Here is a 20,398-nt window from a genome sequence, read left to right as displayed (position 1 = left end):
GACAGAGGAATCTGGCAGGCTGCAGTCCATGGGGTTGCAAAGAGCTGGACACAACTGAGCAACTGAGCACACAGCGAACACTGCCTTACTGATCTAGGAGTACATACACCCCTCGTAGCTCAGCTGGTAAAGAATCCGCCTGCAATGCAGGAGACCCTGGTTCAGTGCCTGGGTGGGGAAGTTCCCCTGGAGAAGGGATAGGCTACCACTCCAGCAGTATTGGGCTTCTCTGGTGGCTCAGACGGTAAAGAATCCGCCTGCAATGCAGGAGACCTGGGTTGGGAAGATCCCCTGGAGAAGGGAATGGCTACCCACCCCAGTATTCTGGCCTGGAGAATCCCATGGAGTCACAAATTGTCAGTCATGACTGAGCAACTAAGCACACACATACATCCCAGCTTAATAAGCCAAGGCTTGTAACAATACTTGTATTTAAACTTTTCTTCCCCACTGAAAAAGGTCTTTTCAAGGAAACCTATGAATATAGGAAGGATAGATATTCTTCATATGACTCATACAGTCAACGATAGATGTCCACACTTATTAAGCCTTATGGGAGATTTTGCTTCCTTTTGTCTAATAATTTCTCCTATAGATGGTTAAGTAGAGTAGAATATAGAGAATTACATAGTTTAGTGACACAGGATAAGAAAAAAATTACTTGAAAGAGTGGGATATAATTTTTTGGTATCTGAGAAAGATTTGAACTTTTAAAAGTGAGCAAAATTGTTACATGCACCTGAAGAGAAGATTCTCTTACTGGTCAGCACATAGTTCAGACTAACATTTTATTGGTGCTTGACATTTATGAAGGTTTTCAACTTAAAAGTGATGATTCTAAATAAAATTGTATCACAAGCACACCTGGTAACCCCCTTTTTAAATTGATACTGCTTGTTTTAGGGAAAATGTGAATATGTGAAAATTTACGAATGTAACTTTTTGTTGTTGTTTAGGAGAGAAGCCATATGAATGCCCAAACTGCAAGAAACGTTTTTCCCATTCTGGTTCCTACAGCTCACACATAAGCAGTAAGAAATGTATCAGCCTGATGCCTGTGAACGGGCGACCAAGAACAGGGCTCAAGACCTCGCAGTGCTCCTCACCCTCGCTCTCGGCCTCTCCAGGCAGCCCCACGCGACCACAGATGCGGCAGAAGATAGAGAACAAGCCCCTGCAGGAGCAGCTCCCCGTAAACCAGATTAAAACTGAACCTGTGGATTATGAGTTCAAACCCATAGTGGTTGCTTCAGGAATCAACTGTTCAGCCCCTCTACAGAACGGGGTTTTCAGTGGTGGTGGCCCCTTACAGGCAACCAGTTCTCCTCAGGGTGTGGTGCAGGCCGTCGTTCTGCCAACGGTGGGTTTGGTGTCCCCCATCAGTATCAATTTAAGTGATATTCAGAATGTACTTAAAGTGGCGGTAGATGGTAACGTCATCAGGCAAGTTTTGGAGAATAATCAAGCCAATCTTGCATCCAAAGAACAAGAAACAATCAATGCTTCATCCATCCAGCAAAGCGGCCATTCTGTTATTTCAGCCATCAGTCTTCCTCTGGTTGATCAAGATGGAACCACCAAAATCATCATTAACTACAGTCTTGAACAACCTAGCCAACTTCAAGTTGTTCCTCAGAATTTAAAAAAAGAAACCCCAGTCCCCACCAACAATTGCAAAAGCGAAAAGTTACCAGAAGATCTTACTGTCAAGTCTGAGAAGGACAAAAGCTTTGAAGGGGGAGGGAACGACAGCACGTGCCTCCTGTGTGACGACTGTCCCGGGGACCTCAATGCACTTCCGGAGCTAAAGCACTATGACCTGAAGCAGCCCGCCCAGCCCCCTCCGCCCCCTACCCCAGAAGCTGCCAAGCCCGAGGCCGCCGCTTCATCGGGGTCCGGAGATGGCAGTTTGTCTCCCAGTCAGCCACCTCTAAAGAACCTCTTGTCTCTTCTGAAAGCATATTATGCTTTGAACGCACAACCAAGTGCAGAAGAGCTCTCAAAAATTGCTGATTCCGTGAACCTACCACTGGATGTAGTGAAAAAGTGGTTTGAAAAGATGCAAGCGGGACAGATCTCAGTGCAGTCTTCTGAACCATCTTCCCCGGAACCAGGCAAAGCCAACACCCCTGCCAAGAGCGACGATCAGCCTCAGGCTGCAGATGCAGATGAAGCCCAGGACAGCACAGGGAACCGCCAGAGCCCTCTCAAGAGAGCTAGCTCTCCCGTCTTACCAGGGGGCTCGGCCGTCAATGGTTCCAGAAGCAGCGCCTCCTCCCCTTCCCCCTTGAACCTCTCTTCCTCCAGAAGCGCACAGGGTTACTCATACCCAACAGAAGGGGCGCAGGAAGAGCCGCAGGTCGAACCTCTTGATCTTTCACTACCAAAGCAGCAGGGCGAGTTATTGGAAAGGCCAACTATCACTAGTGTTTACCAGAACAGTGTTTATTCTGTCCAGGAAGAACCCTTGAACTTGTCTTGTGCAAAAAAGGAGCCACAAAAGGACAGTTGTGTTACAGACTCAGAACCAGTTGTAAATGTAATCCCACCAAGTGCCAACCCCATAAATATTGCTATACCTACCGTCACTGCCCAGTTACCCACGATCGTGGCCATCGCTGACCAGAACAGTGTTCCGTGCTTGCGAGCACTGGCTGCCAACAAGCAGACCATCCTGATCCCCCAGGTTGCCTACACATACTCGACTGCAGTCAGCCCGGCGGTCCAGGAAACACCCTTGAAGGTGATCCAGCCCAGTGGAAATCAGGTAAAAAAGGAAAAAAACCACTCCCAGCCCCAATCCATTGATCAAATGCTAGTTTGATTTATTTTAGTGAATTTCTCTAATAAAAACCAGGCATGAGAGAGCCAAGCAGCTTGTTAAACTGTCACATTTGAAAGGAAATAGCTGGCTATGTGCCTTAGCTGCTGTGGCATCTTGGCTTTTGTTGTTTACTGATTCCAGAGTGTAGTTTTCAACTGCAGTTTTAAGTATTATTTTGCTGAAAAGAGGGTCAATGGGTCTCAGCTATAAGACTGACTGTTTGTAACTAGAGATGGAAGAGGAAAGTAAAATTCAAATACTCATTAATCAGACTTCTGTTTTATAGTTAAGTTCCCAGAATTCGTCATAGTTTCTGCCTTATGATCATCAGTAAATGAAAATTTGTTCACAGATGTTTTACACCAGGCAAACTTAGCTCTCACTTTTTGTGTTAACCTGTTTATAAAAGGCTTTAATGAAGCAAACAAAAATTAAGTATATAAAGAATTCACCTAATGAGTTTACTGATGATTTTATAAGCTGTAAACTAGTGTTCAATCATAATAATACATGAGGAATTACAGCTGTGAATCTGTGTTTGTATTTTCCTCTGTAACACTCTCCAAGTCCATGACAGTTATGATAAAGCTATTTTGCATGACTGTTGTGTGTTTCACTGTCCAGGCTTTTTCTGTGTCACTGACCTTGATGTCCCCATTTTTTCCATCAATTTCTGATTGAATCAAATGAATACTAGAGATAAATTTAATCTTTTTCTCAAATACTTACTATAAGAAGATGTGACTGTAAAATAATTACAATATCCTATTCAAGTATGTTTTGCTATTTTTGTCTCCTTAAATATTGCTACCAATGGGGCTTCCTGTAATCGTGGTAACCTTGAAAAAGTTTTCACATGGCTAAATTTTTCATGAAACCTAAATTTTAACTGTATAAAACACTCTTCACACCTTTGAAGAATAAACTGGGAAATTTCAGTTAACGACACCCAATAACATGAAGAGAGTCCCTTTAACACCATTGGCAGCTTACAAGTGGCAGAAGAACGTCTGTCAGCACTTCGCCCCCCTTGTTGTTTAGTTGCTCAGCTCAGTTGTATCTGACTCTTGGCAACCCCATGGACTGTAGCCCGCCAGGCTTCCCTGTGCATGGTATTTCCCAGGCAAAAATACTGGAGTGGTTTGACATCTCCTCCAGAGAATCTTCCTGCATCAGATATTGAACCCACATCTCCTGATTGGCAGGCGGATTCTTTACCACTGAGCCACCAGGAAAGTCCTCTCCCACCTTACAAAGCTGTAAGAAATTGTGGGAAACCTCTAAACTTGTGGAAAATGTGTGAGTTTAGGATGGAAGCCTTCAGGAAAGACACAGGATCTTAGGAGCCCAATCCCACTGCAGGCTCCCTGCAGAATTCTTCCACCTACAGGAGACCCTGCCTCCAGTTTTCTCCCTAACCCTCACCCAAAACTCTGAAGATTCACCATCAAGCAAGGATTCTTGTTTAAAAACACAGACCTGCCTGCATTGTTTTTCCAACTTGCCTCTTAGGAAAGTGATAGGACAAACCTCCCTCTTTACAAGGAGACAATGAAGTTTAGTTCACAAAATTCTAAGGTCCTGGAAGATACAATTTAAAGACCACTTTTAAGAAATAGAGTCTTAATTTTCACTTAGTAAAACCCAGAAGGTAAGTAAGTGATGCAGTTAGAAATTCACAACTGTTTAGCAAACTGGTAAGTCAAAATGTTCGGCAGACTTCTCATAAATTAATGATCCAGAGGCAACTAAGCGTGTTCTCTGCAGCGTCCTTTCTTTCGGTGCCCGCCGACCCTGGGCTGCTTTTGCTGTTGTGACTGCACGGCCCCCTCACCCGAACCTTCCCTTAGAGCCTGCTTTGGTCAGGTTGTCGAAAGCAGAAATCAAAGTGGTTCCTTCAGCTCTGCTTTTATTTATGTCTGTCGTTTATCCTGTAATCTTAAACGAACTTTTTCTACTTCCTTTTCTCTAGGATGAAAGGCAAGACACTAGCTCAGAAGGAGTATCCAACGTAGAGGATCAGAACGACTCCGATTCCACGCCCCCCAAAAAGAAAATGCGGAAGACAGAAAACGGAATGTATGCTTGTGATTTGTGTGATAAGATATTCCAAAAGAGTAGCTCACTGTTGAGACATAAATACGAACACACAGGTATGTATATTAAGGAAGCTGCCAGTTTTGCAGAGTTGAATTGATGACTATTTCCATAACCAGAAGTGCCCCAAGGCCTAGCGGCTCCATGCCATTGTATTTCATACCTGTGCCCTTATTTTCAGGTAAAAGGCCCCACGAGTGTGGCATCTGCAAAAAGGCGTTTAAACACAAGCATCACCTGATCGAGCACATGCGCCTGCACTCCGGGGAGAAGCCCTACCAGTGCGACAAGTGCGGGAAGCGCTTCTCCCACTCGGGCTCCTACTCCCAACACATGAACCACCGCTACTCCTACTGCAAGAGGGAGGCCGAGGAACGGGAGCCCCCTGAGCCGGGGGCCGCAGGCCCAGGGGTCCCGCCCGAGCAGCATGCGGGGCAGGGCGACTCGGACGAGAGGGAGAGCTCGACGCGGGAGGAGGATGAGGACAGCGAAAAGGAGGAGGAAGAGGAGGAGGAGGAGCGGGAGCTGGAGGAGCTGGAGGAGGAGAAGGGAAGTGGACCGGCGCGAGGGGCGGAGGAGGTGGAGGAGGAGGTGGAGGACGGAGAGGAGGAGATGGACGACGAGGAGGACGAGGACGAGGAGGCGGAGGATGACGGGGAGAGAGCAGAAACGGAAGGTGTGGGGCAGGGGGCGGGGGCTGGAGGCCAGGCCCACAGCTTAGAACACAAAGTCAGTGAGGGCAGCGAGCAGGTGTCCGAAGAGAAAACAAATGAAGCCTAATAGTTTTTCTAGAAAAGAAAGAAAATTCTAATTGGTAATGAAGTTTTGTTCTATATTATACATGCTTTTCATGGAAACACAGTAACCTGTATACTGTGATTTCTGTTCACTACTGTGTAAAGTAAAAATTTAAAAAAACACAAAATCAAAAAAAAAAAAAAAAACCACACAAAAAAAATCCGGGTGTGCCTGAACCTCAGACCTAGTAATTTTTCATGCATTTTTCAAAGTTAGGAACAAGTTTGTAATATGAAGCAGATTAGAAAACTTAATGACTCAGAAAGCAGAGATTTAACAGGTTAAAGAAAGCTGATTGATTAGATGAGCACCTGACATTGTTTCATTTTATCAGTATTAATTAGCACTCTTACGTTAGTTTATTCTTAAGCTGTACAATTGGGAGAATTTTATAATTTTTTATTGGTAAACATATGCTAAATCCGCTTCAGTATTTTATTATGTTTTGTAAAATGTGAGAACTTCTGCACTACAGAATTCCCTTCACGGAGAAGTATAATGCAGTTCCAAACCGTGCTAACTACCTTTTCTAAATTCAACCTAGAAGGTAGTCATTTCTAATATTTAGATGTCACAGTAGAGCGTATTCTCATTTAAAGTGTATTGTTAGCCTTAAGAAAGCAGCCGCTAGAAGAGCTGAAGTTTCTTACTCATGTGGTTTAAAATGGAGTTGACGAGATTGCCGTTGAGTTCTGATTGCAGGGACTAACAGTGTTGATACTGGTGAGACAGCAGAGACGTCAGAATCAGTGTTCGTAATTGTGTTTGCGTACGTGGTACACAAATATGAAGGATGTGATATGAAGCTTTGTATCTCCTCTGGCCTTAAGCAAGACCTGTGTGCTGTAAGTGCCATTTATCAGTATTTTCAAGGCTCTGACCAGCCTCCGTTCATGCGTGGCCTACAATAACTAGCATTTGTTGATTTGTTTCTTGTATCAAAATTCCAAAATAAAACTTAAAAACCACTGACTCTGTCAGAGAAGCCAAACACTGGGACATTTCACCCTTTAATTCCTCAGTATTCATTTTGCGTTAATTGACTTTCAGAATTTCTCTACTGAAACGAAAGGGAAATTTTCTAATCTGCTTTATCCATGTACTTGCATTTCAAACATGGACCTGCCATTGTTATTTGGCTCATAACTGTTTCCAAATGTTAGTTATTATGGACCCAGTTTATTAACAACATTAGCTGATTTTTACCTATCAGTATTATTTTATTTCTTTTAGTTTATAGATCTGTGCAACATTTTTGTACTGTATGTCTTCAAACTTGGCAGTATTAATACCCTTCTTACTGACATATGTACTTTTAGTTTTAGAAAACTTTTATATTTATGTGTCTTATTTTTATATTTCTTTATTTATTACACAGTGTAGTGTATAATACTGTAGTTTGTATTAATACAATAATATATTTTAGTATGAAAATTTGGAAAGTTGATAAGATTTAAAGTAGAGATGCAATTGGTTCTCTTGCATTGAGATTTGATTTAACAGTGTTATGTTAACATTTATACTTGCCTTGGACTGTAGAACAGAATTTAAATGGGAATGTATTAGTTTTACAACTGCAATCAAGTCATTTTACCTTTACCCAGTTTTTAATATAAAACTCTTAAATTTTGAAATTCACTGTGTGACTAATAGCATGATGCTCTGCGGTTTTATTAAGAGATTAGTCTAACCATAAAACTCTCATTTCCTTAGGAAGCCAAATTAGGATAACCTCATGTAAACAGTGTTGGGAACAACGTTTAACATTTTGTGCCAATTTGTTCCTGTATTCATGTATGTAAGTTACAAATCTGACTCTTCATTTTTAAGTTCCTTGTTACACCATGGTCATTTTCTAGTTTTTTACCAGACTCCCCATCTCACAATAAAATGCATCAACAAGCCTGACTTGCTGTCCTTCTTTTAATCATTGTCAAGATTTTCTCTGGAGGACTCTGTAAAGTAGGTATACAGTCATCCTGCTCTGGGTGTATCTTGGGCTGAGTTTGGGTAAACTCAGTGGTTTAGACATTCCCCACTAAGTCAGGGATTTTCCTGCAGCTGGTGTTTCTGGGAATGTCAGAGGTGACAACGAATGGCCAACTGAGAGCTTGCGTCCTCGTCCAGAAGCTTTTACTCCCGACTCCGGATCCGTGACCTCTTACCCTTGGGGAACTGGGTTTCACAGTCTTTCCTCTGTGCTCCCACAGCCTTCGCCTTCCTCACCTCAGCCCTTACACTCTCACTCACGCCCCTCCCACCAGGACCAGGGTCCTCTGGACCACCTGCCAGGTCACTCTCCTGCCCCAGTGCCCAGCACAAGTCCATGCGGCCGTGTGTGCTGAATGATAATATAATTTGCATGTTAAAAGAGCTCAGCTATGTCTTTACTACTCTTTTGCTTCTGTATATGTTAAATGATTTCAGCAATTTGGTAATGTCCTTATTCAGGTCCTATTAAACACTAGACATAATAGACAAATAGTAAACTCTGCCTGTCCGCCTGCCTTTCTGTTCTGATTTGTGAGTTTATTTCTAGGTGTATTCTTGTGCTTAACCTCAAGGTACATGACACAGGTGCTCAAGGCCTCTGGGAGGAGTGCCAGCACCCATCCTAACAAATTCCATGAGGACCCCCTTCCCTTCTGATGGCCTCATGTTCCCAGCGTGATGCCTCACTTCTGTCACTGAAAAAACCTCCCCAATAAGCACAGTAGAGGTTTAGGAAACAAGAATAAATAAGTAACCCTCCTTAGGACACATTCATACTATAATCACTCTAACGGGAAGCTCAAAGAAGTCCGTGCTCGATTTATACGGGTAAATGGCTAATGAAGGAATTCTAGATTCATCAGAGAAGTTCTGAAGATGACAACGTGTCAGCACTTCCCATCACTCCCCCAAATCCAGTAACAGGGTGTCACTGACCTGTGCCACATGCACAGACTCCTTGCTGCTGTTGTCAAAGCTGATTTTGCAGAAGCCTTACAAGACAGAAACACCATGTGCCCATGAACACACACATATTAAGGAGCAGAATAAAATATCTGACACTAAGAGCCATGCTCTTAACTAGCCTGTATCACATCTCATGTGAGAATAGCCTACACTATCTACATCTGAACTTAAGCCTGGCTGTAAGTAATATGAGTAGAAGTTGTCAGCAAGACTAATACACATTTCATAACATGGAGAAAAAGAGAAGGAAGGGCAAAGACTTTTTTTTCAAATCTGTGTAAACTTAAAATTAGCCATGAAAACATGAAAATGCAAACTTAGACTTCTTAAGATCAATGGGAGGATATATTAGAACAACTATAATATGGACTTCGAACCTTAAAAAAAAAATAGAACATAAATTTCTCTGTTCTGGTGAACAAATACAGTGCACTCAACAATTCACATTTTTTCTTAACAACACATGGGACATTCATGAAGAGAAACCATATTATGAGCCATGAAACAACCTTCAAATTCTAAAGGATTAAAAACAAAGTGGTTTTCTCTGACTACAAAATAAACTAGAAATCAGTAACAGAAATACATCTGGAAAATCCCCTCCCCCTGCCCCACAAAACTATTTGAAACTATGTTAACATGTTTCTCAGTAAACACTGACAGAAAGAACTAAGTAAAAATGAAAGTCCAACATCAGAAGTTGTAGTAACCAGTAAAAGCAGTGCATATAAGGAAATTCATAATATTAAATGCTTACATTAGAAAAGAAGGCATAAGCTTCCCCCTTTGGAAATTAGAAGAATAAAATTAAATCCAAACCAAGGAAAAGGCAATAATAGAAGAAGTCAATGGCATAGAAAACAGAAAAGCAATAAGTACACCAATGAAATTAGACCCTGATTCTTTGAAAAAATTGATAAACCTCTAGCCAGGTAGATCAAGAAGACACATCATCAAGAATAAGAGAAGATATTCTTCTTGCAAATTCTACAGGGTAGAAGGATGAAAAGGAAGTATTGTAAACTTTTTAAGCCAATGAACTTGAGAGCTTTGATGAAAATGACACAACCACAACTCACTCTAACAAGAAATAGATAACCTGATTAGTCCAATCACAAACTGCTAGTTAAAAACCTTCCCACAGGACTTCCCTGGTAGTCCAATGGTTAAGAATCCACCTGCCAATAACACCATTTGTACATACTTCTATCATATTTACAGAGCAAAAAGAAAAGCCACATGATCATCTTAACAGGTGTAGAGGAAGCACCTGACAAAATTCTACACCAAGTCATAAAAGTCCTCAGCAATCTAGGAATAGAAGGAAATTTCCTCAATGTAATAGAGGGCACCTGCAACAAACCCCATAGTTATTACAATAATTTTGAAAAATGGAATGGTTTCTTCATAAAATTATGAACAAAGCAAGAACGGCTACTCTCACTCTTTTTTTAAAGTATTGTATTAGAGGTCCCATCAGGTGCAGCATGACAGGAAAAAGAAATGAACGCCACACAGATTGAGAAAAAAGAAGTAACTTTTTATTTGCAGATACAAGGTCATCATGCAAAAATCTATCATTTTTATAAAATGGAAATTTAATTTTTTAATATGTGAAACATTTAGGGATAATTTATCAAATATGGGCAAAACCTGGGCACCAAAAATACTAAATACAGCTAAAAGAAAGATGCAATACAAATGAGAAGATAGTCCATGTGTATTGATTAGAAGATTGACTGAATGTCATTGCTGTGTCAGTCCTCCTCAAATTCATCTATTGATTCAACATGATTCCAGTGAAAACTGAAGCCATATAATTGTGGAAATTGACAGCCTTATTCAACATTTATATGGAAATGCAAAGGACTTCAGGTAAGCAAAACAATTTTGGAAAAGAAATAAGTTGGAGGACTTAGATTACCTGATTTCTAGCCTTCCTATAAAGTTGCAGTAGTCAATACAGGGTTGTATGGGCATAAGAATGTACATACAGATCAAGAAAACCATTAACAGTTAGGAGGAGACCCACATATTCACAGCCAATTGATTTTTGCCAAAGGTGCTAAGGTAATCCAATGGTTAAATGATCATCTTTTCAAAATATACTGTTGATATTAGAACTTGATCCTTATGTCACACCATATGCAGGAAAATGAACTTGACCTTATGTCATACCATACACAGAAATTATTTCCAAATGGATAACATACTTAAATACAAGAGCTAAAATTATAAACCTTCTGGAAGAAAACATAAGGAATTCTTTGTGATCTCCAATTAGGCAAATAGTTCATAGATAAGACACAAAAAGGATGAATGAGTCATAGAAAAAAGTAATTGATGACATTACAACTTAAAAATTTTGCTCTCCAAAAGATACTGTTAAGAAAATCAAAAGAGAATACAGACTGGAAGAATACTTGCACACACTCATTTATATACCTAAGAGTATGGGTAATACTAAATACTGCGCAGAATAGAAAGCAACCGGAACTCTCATACATTACTAGTGGGAATTTACAATAATACACCCACTTTAGAAGATAGCTTGTCACTGTCTCATAAAGTTAAATACAGTTAAATTCTTACTCACTGGAGACATATTAGTATGTCTTTTGTTATCATTATTGATTGGAGACTTAGCGATACATTTTTAGAGAGTAATACAATTAACATGGGCTTCCCTGGTGGCTCAGAGGTTAAAGCATCTGCCTCCAATGCGGGAGACCCGGGTTCGATCCCTGGGTCGGGAAGATCCCCTGGAGAAGGACATGGTAACCCACTCCAGTATTCTTGCCTGGAGAATCCCACGGACGGAGAAGCCTGGTAGGCTACAGTCCATGGGGTCGCAGAGAGTTGGACACGACTGAGCGACTTCACTTTCTCAATTAACATAGCTGTGTGAAGTTAGAAAGTGAAGTCGCTCAGTCGTGTCCAACTCTGTAGTCTACCAGGCTTCTCTGTCCATGGGATTTTCCAGGCAAGAGTACTGGGGTGGGTTGCCATTTCCTTCTCCAGGGGATCTTCCTGACCCAGGGATTGAACCCAGGTCTCCTGCATTGCAGGCAGATGCTTTACCCTCATAGCAGTTTTAGCCATAATAGCCAAACCAAAGATAACCCAGATATGTAGCAACCAGGGAATAAATACACCACAGTATTCCACACAATGGAATACCACTCAACAATAAGCAACACATACAACATGGATGAATCTGAAGAGCAGATATGCTAACTATAACATGAAGAGTGGTGGCCATACAGGAATACACCTTTGCAAAAACTGTAAAAAAAAAAAAAAAAAAAAAAAAGTAGCCTTTTCAATGCCTCCATTTTCTTTATTAATTAAAAGAAGATCAAAACAAAACAGGGAGTAAACGCTGGCTTTGTGTTCTAAGTATATTGAGTTGTGTTGCAAAGACTCAATATTTCTGTTACTGGATTAGGCTTTTTTTTAGAGTACTAGAAAGTGGGAAGGAAACTCTTAAATGCAGACATATTCAAGGCAAATTACAAGTTAAAATTTTTTTAATAATCTCATCTTCAGAAAATGCTATGTTCTACTATTACTCTGGGGCTTGTCTGTTTTCTTATCGTAAAATAAGTACAATATAAACTTTACCATTTTAACCATATCTAAGTATACAGTTCAGTAGCGTGAAGTATATTCACCATGTTATACTATCACCACTATCCACTTTTTGTCATCTCCAAACAGAAGCTTTGTACCCATAACTCCCCACCCTTCCCTCTCCCCAGCCTGTTAACCTTATTATGCACTACTGTATTTTCTCTATGAATTGGTCTACTCTACATACCTCATATGAGTGGAATCATGCAGTATTTGTCCTTCTGTGTCTGGCTTATTTCTCTTAGCATAACCGTTTATATTCAAGGTTCATCCATGCTGTAGTATGTATCAGAATTGCATTCCTTTTTAAGGCTAAATAATATTCCACTGACTGTATATGCCACATCTTGTTTATCCACTCATCTATCAATAGACATCTAGCTATTACCACCTTTTCTGGCTATTGTGAATAAAGCTTCTAGGATCACTGACTTGTTGAGTTCCTGCTCTCAGTTCGTTTGGATATATACCTACAAGTGGCACTGCTGGATCAAATGGTAATTCTAAGTTAAACTCTTTGAGGAGCTGCCAAACTCTTCCACAGCAGTACATTATTTTATATTCCATCAGCAATGCACAAGCATTTCAATTTCTCTATGTCCTTATTAACACTTGTTATTCTGTGTTTTGATAATAGCCATTCTAATTGGTGAACACAGTACAAGAAGCAATGAACAAAACCATCCCCAAGAAAAAGAAATGCAACAAGGCAAAATGGTTGTCTAAGGGCTTCCCTGGTGGCTCAGAGGTTAAAGCGTCTGCCTCCAATACGGGAGACCCAGGTTCAATCCCTGGGTCAGGAAGATTCCCTGGAGAAGGCAATGGCAACCCACTCCAGTACTCTTGCCTGGAGAATCCCATGGAGGGAGGAGCCTGGTAGGCTATAGTCCATGGGGTCGCAAAAGTCAGACATGACTGAGCAACTTCACTTTCACTTTCAAGGAGGCCTTACAAATAATTGAGAAAAGAGAAGTGAAAGAAAGGCAAAGGAGAAAGGGAAAGATATACCCATCTGAATGCAGAGTTCCAAAGAATAGGAAGGAGAGATAAGAAAGTCTTCTTACGTGAACAATGCAAAGAAAAAGAGGAAAACAATAGAATGAGAAATACTAGAGATCTCTTCAAGAAATTAGAGATACCAAGGGAACATTTCATGCAAAGAGAGGCTCGATAAAGGACAGAAATGGTATGAACCTAAGAGAAGCAGAAGATATCAAGAAGAGGTGGCAAGAATACACAGAAGAACTGTACAAAAAAGATCTTCATGACCCAGATAATCACGATGGTGTGATCACTGACCTAGAGCCAGACATCCTGGAATGTGAAGTCAAGTGGGCCTTAGAAAGCATCACTACGAACAAAGCTAGTGGAGGTGACAGAATTCCAGCTGAGCTATTTCAAATCCTAAAAGATGATGTTAAAGTGCTACACTCAATATACCAGCAAATTTGGAAAACTCAGCTGTGGCCACAGGACTGGAAAAGGTCAGTTTTCATTCCAATCTCAAAGAAGGGAAATGCCAAAGGATGTTCAAACTACCACACAACTGAGTTCATTTCACATGCCAGCAAAGTAATGCTCAAAGTCCTTCAAGCTTGGCTTCAACAGTATGTGAACTGAGACCTTCCAGATGTACAAGCGGGGTTTAGAAAAGGCAGAGGAATCAAAGATCAAATTGCCAACATCTGTTGCATCATAGAAAAAGCAAGGGGATTCCAGAAAAACACCTACTTCTCATTCACTGACTACACTAAAGCCTTTGACTATGTGGATCAAAACAAACTGTGGAGAATTCCTATATGGGAATACCAGACCACGTTAACTGCCTCCTGCAACACCTGTATGCAGGTCAAGAAGCAACAGTTAGACCCGGACATGGAACAAACAGACCGTTTCAAAATCGGGAAAGGAGTGCATCAAGGCTGTATATTGTCACCCTGCTTATTTAATTTACATGCAGCATACATCATGCAAAATGCTGGGCTGGATGAAGTACAAGCTGGAATCAAAATTCCTGGCAGAAATATCAATAACCTCAGATAAGCAGATGATACCACCCTAATGGCAGAAAGGGAAGCAAGACTAAAGAGCCTCCTGATGATGGTGAAAGAGGAGGGTGAAAAAGCTGGCTTAAAACTTAACATTCAAAAAATGAAGTTCATGGCATCTGGTCCCATCACTTCATGGCAAACAGATGGGGAACAGTGACAGACTTAATTTTCTTGGGCTCCAAAATCATTGCGGATAGTGACTGCACCCATGAAATTAAAAGATGCTTGCTCCTTGGAAAACAAGCTATGACCAACCTAGACAGCATATTTAAAAGCAGAGACATTACCTTGCTGACAAAGGTCTGTATAATCAAAGCTATGGTTTTTCCAGTAGTCATGTATAATGTGAGAGTTGAACTATAAAGAAGGCTGGGTGCCAAAGAATTGGTGCTTTCAAACTGTGGTGTTGGAGAAGACTCTTGAGAGTCCCTTGGACTGCAAGGAGATCAAGCCAGTCTAATAAAGGAAATCAACCCTGAATATTCATTGGAAGCTGATGCTGAAGTTCCAATACTTTGGCCACCTGACTCAAAGAGCTGACTCATTGGGAAAGACCCTGATGCTGGGCAAGATTGAAGGAGAAGAAGGGGCAACAGAGGATGAGATGATTGGATGGCATCACCAACTCAATGGACATGAGTTTGAGCAAACTCAAGGAGATAGTGAAGGACAGGGAAGCCTGGTGTGCTGAAGTCCATGGGGTCACAAAAAGTCAGAAAGGACTGAGTGACTGAACAACAGCAATGGGTGTGAAATGGTATCTCATAGTGATTTTCACTGGCATTGACTCAATTTCCCACCCTTAACTCTAACCTCCTTTTCCTCCACATCTCCATACCAATAAAGACTCTGGGAGCTAGACATTAGAACATTTAAAACAACTAATATATGGAGAAAATTAGAAAGTAATTGCACATGCTCAGGAAAAGGCTCAGAAAAGACTCAAGAAAACCTTAAGTTTACACTTCAGATGGATCACTGGCTCAGAGACAGTTTACAAAAATAAAACAATAACAAAGAGAAAACCCTGGCAAAAGGGGATAATCTGATTTCCAGAGTGACATTATTAGATTCAGAAGTCTAGCATTCAACAACAAAAATCACAAGTCATAGAGAGAGGAAAGTGTGGCCCATTCAAAAGGTAAAATAAGTCAACATAAACTGTCCCTGAAAAAGACCAGATAGCAGATCTACTAGATGAAAATGTTACAACTGTCTTAAAGATGCTCAAAGAATTAAAGGATGATGCAAGAAAATCAAGAAACTGCACTGTGAACAAAATGGAAACTAAATACAGAGACAGGATTTTCCTGGTGGATCAGTGGTTAAAAATCTGTCTGCCAATGCAGGGGACGTGTGTTTAATCCCTGGTCCAGGAATATTCCACACACCATGGGGCAGCTGAGCCCGTGAGCCACAGCTACTGAGCCCATGCTCCAGAGCCCCTGTGCGCAGCTACTGAGCCCACACACTGCAGCTACTGAAGACTGCAAAACTAGAGGTACGCGTACCTCCAGCCTGTGCTCCACAAGAGAAGCCACCGCAGTGAGGAGCCTGCACACTGCAACAAAGAGGAGAACCAGTTCACTGCAACTAGAGAGAGCCCATGCACAGCAATGAAGACCAAGCACAGTCAAACACAAATACATTAAGTAAATAATTTTTTTAAATAGAGATTAAAAAAAAAACCTAAAAAGAAGTTCTGTAGCTTTTGAAAAGTACAACAAACTTAAAAGTTCACTGTGCATGCTCAGTTACATCCAACTCTTTGTGACCCCATGGACTGTAGCCAACCAGGCTCCTCTGTCCATGGAGTTTTCCAGTCATGAACACTGGAGTGGGCTGCATTTCCTACTCCAGGGGATCTTTTCAACCCAGGGGTCAAACCTGCATCTCTCATGTCTCCTGCATTGGCAGGCAGATTCTTATCACTGAGCCATCTGGGAAGCCTTAAAATTCACAAGGGGCATTCAAAAACAGATTTGAGTAGGCCAAAGGAAGAATTAGCAAACTTGAAGATCAGGGTACAAAAATTATCAAATCTGAGGATCAGAAAGGAAAAAAAATTGAATAAAGGTGAACAGAGACTAAGGGATCTGTGGGACACCATCAAGTGTACCAACATACTCTCATAGGAGTCCCAGAAGAAGAGAGAAAAGGGAAAGTGAGAACAGCCGAAGAAATAGTGGCTGAAAACTTCTCAAGCTTAATGAAAAACATGAGTGTAAACATCCAAGATGGTCAGTAATCTCCAAGTAAAGACGAACTCAAAGACACCTACACCAAGACACATCATAATCAATCTATCAAGAGAAAGAATCTTGAAAGCAGGCAGAGAGCAGCAAATTATCACATACAAGGGACCTTCAATAAGATGATCAGATTTTTCATTAGAAACTTCAGAGTCCAGAAAACAGTGAGCCAATATACTCAAAGTGCTAAAAGAAAAAACTTTCAACCAAGAATCCTATATCCAGAAAAACTGTTTTTAAGAATGAACAAGAAATTAAGACATTCCCAGATAAACAAAAGCTGAGGGAGTTCTTCACCATTAGACTTGCCCTGAAATAAATGCTCAAGGGAGTCCTTCAAGGTGAAAAGACAAGACACTAGATGGTAACTTGAAGCTGTATTGAAAAATGAAGATTTCAATAATGGTAATAGATGGGAAATTATAAAAGCTATTACAAAAATGATGTGTAATTGCATTTTTTGTTTTCAACATGGTTTGAGAAATTAACAAATTTAAATAAAAAATTATTAGTGTAAAAGCTATTATTGCTGTAACTTTGGTTTGTAACTCCAAATCTTGCTTTCTACAAAATATAAAGGACTAATTAATGCATTTTAAATGATTATCAGTTTATGTTTCAGTTCAATTCAGTTGCTCAGTCATGTCCGACTCTTTGCGACCCCATGAATCGCAGCACACCAGGCCTCCCTGTCCATTACCAACTCCTGGAGTTCACTCAGACTCACGTCCATCGAGTCAGTGATGCCACCCAGCCATCTCATCCTCTGTCGTCCCCTTCTCCTCCTGCCCCCAATCCCTCCCAGCATTTCCAATGAGTCAACTCTTCGCATGAGGTGGCCAAAGTACTGGAGTTTCAGCTTCAGCATCATTCCCTCCAAAGAAATCCCAGGGCTGATCTTCAGAATGGACTGGTTGGATCTCCTTGCAGTCCAAGGGACTCTCAAGAGTCTTCTCCAACACCACAGTTCAAAAGCATCAATTCTTCGGTGCTCAGCTTTCTTCACAGTCCAACTCTCACATCCATACATGACCACAGGAAAAACCATAGCCTTGATTAGACGAACCTTTATTGACAAAGTAACGTCTCTGCTTGTGATTATGCTATCTAGGTTGGTCATAACTTTCCTTCCAAGGAGTAAGTGACTTGGGGTGTACAATGTATAAAGATGTAATTTTGTGACAACAACAACCAAAGAAGGTGGGGTAAAAGCTGTATAGGAGCTGTGTTTGTCTGTTCAGTTCAGTTCGGTTCAGTCGCTCAGTCGTGTCTGACTCTTTGCGACCCCATGAATCGCAGCACGCCAGGCCTTCCTGTCCATCACCAACTCCCAGAGTTCACTCAGACTTACGTCCATCGAGTCAGTGATGCCATCCAGCCATCTCATCCTCTGACGTCCCCTTCTCCTCCTGCCCCAAATCCCTCCCAGCATCAGAGTCTTTTCCAATGAGTCAACTCTTTGCATGAGGTGGCCAAAGTACTGGAGATTCAGCTTTAGCATCATTCCTTCCAAAGAACACCCAGGGATGATCTCCTTCAGAATGGACTGGTTGGCTCTCCTTGCAGTCCAAGGGACCCTCAAGAGTCTTCTCCAACACCACAGTTCAAAAGCATCAATTCTTTGGTGCTCAGCTTTCTTCACAGTCCAACTCTCACATCCATACACGACCACAGGAAAAACCATAGCCTTGACTAGACAAACCTTTATTGGCAAAGTAATGTCTCTGCTTTTGAATATGCTATCTAGGTTGGTCATAACTTTCCTTCCAAGAAGTAAGCGTCTTTTAATTTCATGACTGCAGTCACCATCTGCAGTGATTTTGGAGCCCCCAAAAATAAAGTCTGACACTGTTTCCACTGTTTCCTCATCTATTTCCTATGAAGTGATGGGACCAGATGCCATGATCTTCGTTTTCTGAAAGTTGAGCTTTAAGCCAACATTTTCACTCTCTACTTTCACTTTCATCAAGAGGGTTTTTAGTTCCTCTTCACTTTCTGCCATAAGGGTGGTGTCATCTGCATATCTGAGGTTATTGATATTTCTCCTGGCAATCTTGATTCCAGCTTGTGCTTCTTCCAGTCCAGCATTTCTCATGATGTACTCTGCATATAAGTTAAATAAGCAAGGTGACAATATACAGCCTTGACATACTCCTTTTCCTATTTGGAACCAGTCTGTTGTTCCATGTCCAGTTCTAACTGTTGCTTCCTGACCTGCATACAGATTTCTCAAGAGGCAGGTCAGGTGGTCTGGTATTCCCATCTCTTTCAGAATTTTCCACAGTTTGTTGTGATCCACACAGTCAAAGGCTTTGGCATAGTCAATAAAGCAGAAATAGATGTTTTTCTGGAACTCTCTTGCTTTTTCCATGATCCAGTGGATGTTGGCAATTTGATCTCTGGTTCCTCTGCCTTTTCTAAAACCAGCTTGAACATGTGGAAGTTCACAGTTCACATATTGCTGAAGCCTGGCTTGGAGAATTTTGAGCATTATTTACTAGCATGTGAGATGAGGGCAATTGTGCAGTAGTTTGAACATTCTTTGGCATTGCCTTTCTTTGGGATTGGAATGAAAACTGACCTTTTCCAGTCCTGTGGCCACTGCTGAGTTTTTCAAATTTGCTGGCATATTGAGTGTAGCACTTTCACAGCATTATCTTTCAGGATTTGAAATAGCTCAACTGGAATTCCATCACCTCCACTAGCTTTGCTCATAATGATGCTTTCTAAGGCCCACTTGACTTCACATTCCAGGATGTCTGGCTCTCAGTGAGTGATCACACCATCGTGATTATCTTGGTCATGAAGATCTTTTTTGTACAGTTCTTCTGTGTATTCTTGCCACCTCTTCTTGATATCTTCTGCTTCTGTTAGGTCCATACCGTTTCTGTCCTTTATTGAGCCCATCTTTGCATGAAATGTTCCCTTGGCATCTCTAATTTTCTTGAAGAGATATCTAGGCTTTCCCATTCTATTGTTTTCCTCTATTTCTTTGCACTGATCACTGAGGAAGGCTTTCTTATTTCTCCTTGCTATTCTTTGGAACTCTGCATTCAAATGGGTATATCTTTCCTTTTCTCCTTTGCCTTTAGCTTCTCTTCTTTTCTTGGCTATTCGTAAGGCCTCCTCAGACAACCATTTTGCCATTTTGCATTTCTTTTTCTTGGGGATGGTCTTGATCACTGCCTCCTGCACAATGTCACAAACCTCCATCCATAGTTCTTCAGGCACTCTATCAAATCTAATCCCTTGAATCTATTTGTCACTTCCACTCTATAATCGTAAGGGATTTGATTTAGGTCATAGCTGAATGGTCTAGTAGTTTTCCCTACTTTCTTCAATTTAAGTCTGAATTTGGCAATAATGAGTTCATAGTCTGAGGCACAGCCAGCTCCCAGTCTTGTTTTTGCTGACTGTACAGAGCTTCTCCATCTTTGGTAGCAAAGAATATAATCAATCTGATTTTGATATTGACCATCTGGTGATGTCCATGTGTAGAGTCTTCTCTTGTGTTGTTAGAAGGTGTTTACTGTGACCAGTGTGTTCTCTTTGCAAAACTCTGTTAAGTTTTGCCCTGCTTCATTTTGGCCAAATTTGCCTGTTACTCCAGGTATCTCCTGACTTCCTACTTTTGCATTCCAGTCCCCTATGATTAAAAAGACATCTTTCTTGGGTGTTAGTTCTAGAAGGTCTTGTAGGTCTTCATAGAATCATTCAACTTCAGCTTCTTCAGCATTACTGGTTGGGGCATAAACTCAGATTACTGTGATATTAAATGGTTTGCA

The 20,398-nt window shown here is 41.1% G+C and overlaps 1 protein-coding gene and 1 long non-coding RNA gene across 4 annotated transcripts in view; one reads left to right on the top strand and one right to left on the bottom strand.

Annotated features, from left to right (window-relative positions):
• The window catches only part of ZEB1 (zinc finger E-box binding homeobox 1), a 197,204-nt gene extending 189,577 nt beyond the window's left edge, over nt 1–7,627 (top strand). For all 3 annotated transcript variants that reach the window (XM_061436208.1, XM_061436205.1, XM_061436209.1), the window contains exons 7-9: nt 957–2,767; nt 4,797–4,977; nt 5,103–7,627. In XM_061436208.1, the coding sequence (XP_061292192.1) occupies nt 957–2,767; nt 4,797–4,977; nt 5,103–5,701 (2,591 nt within the window). In that variant the 3' untranslated portion in view covers nt 5,702–7,627. The remainder of the gene's footprint in view (nt 1–956; nt 2,768–4,796; nt 4,978–5,102) is intronic.
• The window catches only part of LOC133259126 (uncharacterized), a 57,821-nt gene that overhangs the window by 11,091 nt on the left and 26,332 nt on the right, over nt 1–20,398 (bottom strand). The gene's annotated exons all lie outside the window — the stretch shown is intronic.

This window comes from Bos javanicus, chromosome 13 (genome assembly GCF_032452875.1).
Source record: "Bos javanicus breed banteng chromosome 13, ARS-OSU_banteng_1.0, whole genome shotgun sequence".
NCBI classification, from domain to species: domain Eukaryota; kingdom Metazoa; phylum Chordata; class Mammalia; order Artiodactyla; family Bovidae; genus Bos; species Bos javanicus.
The sequence above is the reverse complement of the archived record's forward strand: the minus strand, read 5'-3'. Positions and strand labels throughout refer to the sequence as shown.